The following is a 5,844-nucleotide window of genomic DNA, read 5'->3' on the forward strand; positions in this document are numbered from 1 at the left end:
TAAAAGAGGCGTTTAACTCATCTTTTCTTTTAAAAAAAAATCAATTATTTCATTAATGTTTATTATTTTTGCACGATAAATTTTCCAATATAATTTACATCATTTTATTAGGAAATTTTACATGAAAAATGATGTCAAAAATTCTAAAATCGTTGCAGATTAAATGTAATTTGAATTTCTTTTAAATTAATTTTTCATTAAATCTAAATTTCATTTACTTCCTAAATTCAATGTGAATTTTATTTCAATTCATTTACTTCCTATATCCAATTTGACTCACTTGACATTAGCTCAACATCCATAAATGACATGATAAACAAAACTATACATGTAACAAAATTCATTTAACAATACTGATAATGATATAATTATAAGATATTTTCAAGGTGTCAAATGTGTATTAATTTATTTTCATTAATATTATATTGTCTAAAAAAATTACACATTAATTTTTGACCCCACAATCCAAGAAGGCTGGGTCTGCCTTTGAGGAATTTGATTATTTTATTTTCCATGTTTTGAGTGTTTGCAGTACACTCAAAATATGAAAAATATGTTTTGAATTTTATGTTACAAATTTAATTTTGCTTTCAAAAATATATTTTCAAAAATACTTATTTTTAAGTGTTTTATAAAACTGAAAACGACAGACCATATTCCCCTAATTCTTCCTCATGATAAAAATCAGTTTTTGAAAATTACTGTTCTCTTAGCGCAGCATATTTTATCAGTAATCTCTACCTGTCAATATAACGTTCTATTGGCAAGAAAGTAAATAGATATTATAACTTTATTCTTGTTCTTCTTCTATATGTCATCAACGAATGAGTTTGTCATATGACATTGAAATTTGAACGAGTTTCGTTATATAGACAATTCATTTGATTTATCAGCAAAAATGGACATAAATAATCCAATACCCGAAGATATTAAAAAGCTGAAGCATGATCAATTAGTTAATCAATCAACAACCTTTTCCACTTCGTATAAATTGAAGAAGTCAAATAAAGAACAAGTTGGTAAGGTCAAGAACTAAACATACATACAAGGTTGGATTTTACGTACAAGACGAAAATAATGGTTAGCCGTGCATGCATGTACTGTAACTAAGGACCTTGTCTAATGACCATTAATTTATTCTTTGTAAAATATAAATATATTCAGTTGTAATTTTTCATGCGACACGTTGAGCAGTTCATATAAGGTTCCGTGCGTGCTTTTCTTTTCTTTTTTAATATTGAAAAACATTGGACTGAAGCATGGGCGGCAGGCTCATGACTTCGTCTTTTTTAAATCTCTAACCTTAGCTGTCATATTATATATATAGGGTTCTAGCCATTAGTCACTCCACATCAAGATATATCTAATTCACTTCAAAGGTTTTAAGTTATAACTCAAAGTTCAGCAAAAATGGAAAATCTTGTTTTAACCCTAATTAGTCTTCTTGCCATTGGATGGACACTCGTCCACGCTGGTGAACCTAGCCCGCTTCAAGATTTCTGCGTGGCAGACTTCGATAGTCCAGGTTCGGGAATTTTTCGTCGCTGAAGCCGCAATTTTTTATTTTTAATTTTTTCAAGGTTTTTAACGTTAAACTTACGTGTGTTGTTTGTTGTAATGCAGTGAGTGTGAACGGTCATGCATGTCTAGACCCTAAAAAGGTAACAGCTGATCACTTCTTCTTCGAAGGACTACATAGACCTGGAAACACATCAAATCCCTTGGGGTCCTTCGTAAACCGGCCGACCGTGGATGAAATTCCCGGGCTCAACACTCTTGGCATCTCCACCGTACGAGTCGACTACGCACCACGTGGAGTTGTTCCTCCCCATCGACACCCTCGAGCATCGGAAATTTTGATAGTATTGGAGGGGGAAGTACTTGTCGGATTCGTCACCTCAGATCCAGAAAACAAGCTGTTTTCGAAAGTTGTGAAGAAGGGTGATGTTTTTGTCTTCCCTTTTGGGCTCATTCACTTTCAACAAAATGTTGGGCATGGCAATGCCGTCACTATAGCCTTCTTGAGCAGCCAGAATCCGGGTGTCATTCCCATTGCTAATACTATTTTTGGATCAAATCCATCTATTAATGATGATTTACTGGCCAAGGCCTTCCGAGTTGACAAATCGATCATCCGCAATCTCAAATCACCGTATTAAGGGTTTCTCCTCTACGAATAATAGCCTTGAGTTGGTCTTTTAGATTGGCATAGGCAAGGTTCTTACCATTTTCAGGCATGACACGAGGGATAAATACTTCACTAGTATTTGAACTAGAATGCTAGACGGAGGATGTAACTTCTATTTTATTATGTTATCTGTTATTAATTTGTTTCAGTAATTAAAGTTTGTGATGTTAACTAGCTGTTCTTCATCTGGCTCCTATTGTCTCTTATCAACAACCAAGAAATTAAGCTTCCTTTATCAAATTCGTCAAGGCAATAATAAAGGCACATGTTAGAAAAACTTTGTTGATGATATTCTTTACGACAATTTTAAAAGACACGTTCGCAAATTCTTAACTCAAAATGAAGTAGTTTAGGATTGTCTGAGTGTCATTTTCATAAAAAAATGATTAGGTGAGTACCATGCCAAACATATATAGGGGACATATTTATATCTTATCACGTAAAATTAAACAAGCAAATCACGTACTAACTAGCTCCTACCCTTCAATTTTGTGGTCAAAATTGAAACCACCATTTTACACCCACATATACAACTCAACAGGACTCTTAACAAATGTATTCTTAACTTTGGCTCTGCACTCAACTTCATTAACAAATGGATTCTTAACTTTCAAATTTCGTGCTAAGTGGATGGTGAAAACGTTAAATGTCAAGTGTCGCTCATGTGAGACATTGTTTAAAGATATACGAGCAAAATCTCATGTTTGGTTCCTATTTTTTAATATGCATGCATTTTTCTTCGAACTCATTTTCTACCGCACGCTTCATGAGATCCTCAAATTTTTATCAACTTTTCAACCACACATTTTACTAACTTTTACCAAAATCTACTAAAAAATTAATTTTATCCAAATCAAAAAAAGGGTACATAAACTTCTCTCAATGTTTGAGTAATACAAAGTGCCTCCTTATCTTTTCAAAAATTACGAAATCTCTCATATGAACAAAAATAAATAAACATATAATTCTCTTTTTTATTGCTTTTAATTACTTAAGAACAAAAATAAATACACGTATACAATGCTCTGTTTTTCATACATTCAAAGATTCATCCTTCCAAATGTCACAAGAACATCTATTTATATTGACCAACACTTTTCATCTTTAGAAATAGAATCTCCATCAGCCTCAAATCGTGAATTGCAATAATATAGTTGTATTGAAAGGGATCCCAAAAAAGAATGAAAATATTTGATCATCCTGTCAATCTAAATTCTTATTTTTTTTTTTTCAAAATACATTTTTGACTCTCTTCTTTTCAATCACATATTCTTCATTAAAATAATATTACACATAAATAAAAAAAATTTCCTTATTTTTCAACCACACATTTTTAATTAATCTACTATTCTAAAATGCTTTTTCCCCCCATAAAAATAGGGCTCGAACACCCTCCTAGAATTGTATATCTAAAAGTAGGGCTTCATCTCCTAAAGCTTAAACAGTATCCAGTGATAGAAAGAAAAAACCAAGCTCTTTGTTTCTAGAAAAAATAGTTCACTGAATCTCCTTGGTTGGAGTGTCCTCCTTCAACGAAAATGGCATATTGTTATTTTTACTTTCTTTTTCAAAAATATGTTAATTTGTTCAGGTATTAGAAATTAGTTTCCGAAGAATATAACAATTGAGAGATGATTAAAAATTAAAATAAATGTAATGTGTGACAAGAGCTCAATATTTTACAATTTTGCTACATATACATCAATGTTTATATCTTTCTTGACATATTTTCACATGGCAGCATCATATTCTTTGATTTCCCCAGTAATCTTTTATATAACTGCCTAGATTGTACCACATAAAGGGAATGTCAAACAGGAAGCTACAACTAGTTTAATTAAATATTTTAATCATACCGTCTCAACTTATTGAAAAGGTTATGCATACGGTATCACAAGCAGAACTTCAAAAAAACATTTGCATACAATGACTTCGGTAAAAAGTGTTTGATGCCAAGCATTTCAAAGTTGTGCCTTCAAAGGTAAAGATAAATCTCCTTCCTCACTCAACCATAAGAAATTTCTACAACTTATAAAGTAAAGTTGCATTGGAAAATGCTCTACAAAATGCCAATAAATTGCACCATAAGTTTTGTGCATTATGACCAATAGAGTATGATGGATGATTTGATGAAAATCGAAGATGAATATTTTTGTATTCTTATTGTTAAAACACAAGATGCATCTAAATGAGAGCATATGCCCCTTTATCTTGAGGTTTGGGAAGAGTCATGGTTGTTTGATAGGATGCTTCATCATAATCAAAAGAATTAATGACATCATGTCATCAAATCTCAAAATCAAGATATCCAATGTTGTTGATCAACATGAACTTAAGGTGAAAAAAATAATAAGTCAATGATATGATGATAGTAATATTTGTGGCGCTTAGAATGAACTTAAAGCATCATTTCTTAGAGATTGTCAGTTTGTGTGCTACATCCATTATTTTAAACGAGCAACTAAGTTGTAAACTCACAAAGAGAGAAAATTCAACGTATATTGGGTACTAGAGAGCATGAATGTGGAATTGGGGCCAATCAAATGGTTGATTTGCAACAATTAGAGTTACTCATTATGACTCTATTAAGATCTCAATAGATATGTATGGTGTCCCAAAAAAAATAAAAAATGATTTTAGGCTAAAACTCGTGATGCTTACAAAAATTTAACAAGTTTTATATTTATATTTATATTTATCTTATATTTGATACATAGAATTATGAGAATCACTAATGTTCTATCATTAATGTTTTTTGTCGAACCCTTCAAAAATAAGTCTCAAGCCTCTGGTTTATTTGAGGTTTGTCTCTACTATAAAATAATTCATTCAGAAATTGAGAGAGTAGGTTGGGAAGACTTTCTTCATTGTAATGGAATTATGCATCAATTTAGGTTTATATTTATTCTTTACATATACAACACATTTATATATGGTAGGTGCATAATTTAGAATTATTTCTATTTTGATAGGATTGTTTCCTTATGAGAAACATCCTCTCTATGTGTATATATATGTAACACACGTTTATGAATTGAGATATGGAATAAGTTATTCTTCCAAAATCAACATGGGATCACAGCCTAATTCAAGAAATTAGGGTTTGTGATTTTTTGAAAAAAATTCGTGGGACTGGTCTCGGTGGTGGAAAAGATTTGGGCTGGTATTTTCCAGGTTAACACAGAGACTTACCGTGGGTCACTTCTTGGTGGTTGACGACTAGAAGTGTAGCGGCGAAAATTGGTTTGCACCGAGCATTCAGCGACTTCTTGTGATTCCGACTCGGGTTCTCTTTGGATCAGCAGTCTGTCTCCAGTAACTCGTTGTGTGTGGCGAGTGTTGGGTGTAAGAGAATGTCTAAGCATCTGGCTTTGTCATTTTCCTTGACTTCTATGTATCATCGTTTCCTCTTCTCCTTCCAGTAGGTAAGTCGAGCACAGAGTGGACTGTGTTTGTGTTTAGGCTGCAGATGAGTTGCTGGTTTGGCTTGAAGCGGGTCAGTTTCATTTTATTTGGTTGAATTGATTTATTTTGTTTTGTTTGGGTTGCTTGTTACTGGACATGCATTATTGTTAGATTGATATTTTTATTAAGTTGGATTGGAGTTTTTTTGTGTTCCTTTTGGTACTTTGATAATCAATGGCGGAAGGTGATAA

The 5,844-nt window shown here is 32.3% G+C and overlaps 1 protein-coding gene across 1 annotated transcript; it reads left to right on the forward strand.

Moving 5' to 3' along the window:
• The first annotated feature begins 1,367 nt into the window (after positions 1–1,367).
• Positions 1,368–2,373, forward strand: LOC111370473 (putative germin-like protein 2-1). Its single transcript, XM_022992185.1, has 2 exons — positions 1,368–1,525; positions 1,624–2,373. Exons 1-2 carry the CDS (start codon positions 1,411–1,413, stop codon positions 2,157–2,159), a joined length of 651 nt encoding a protein of 216 aa, XP_022847953.1. The 5' UTR covers positions 1,368–1,410; the 3' UTR covers positions 2,160–2,373.
• Positions 2,374–5,844: the final 3,471 nt, after the last annotated feature.

The sequence above is a fragment of the Olea europaea genome, chromosome 21 (genome assembly GCF_002742605.1).
Source record: "Olea europaea var. sylvestris chromosome 21, O_europaea_v1, whole genome shotgun sequence".
Classification (NCBI taxonomy): domain Eukaryota; kingdom Viridiplantae; phylum Streptophyta; class Magnoliopsida; order Lamiales; family Oleaceae; genus Olea; species Olea europaea.

Bases quoted from the DNA above. Each gene is read 5' to 3' on its own strand.
- LOC111370473 (XM_022992185.1), top strand. From the start codon at position 1,411: ATGGAAAATCTTGTTTTAACCCTAATTAGTCTTCTTGCCATTGGATGG. The intron at 1,526-1,623 runs GTTCGGGAATTT...GTTGTAATGCAG, and splicing joins GGCAGACTTCGATAGTCCAG to TGAGTGTGAACGGTCATGCA.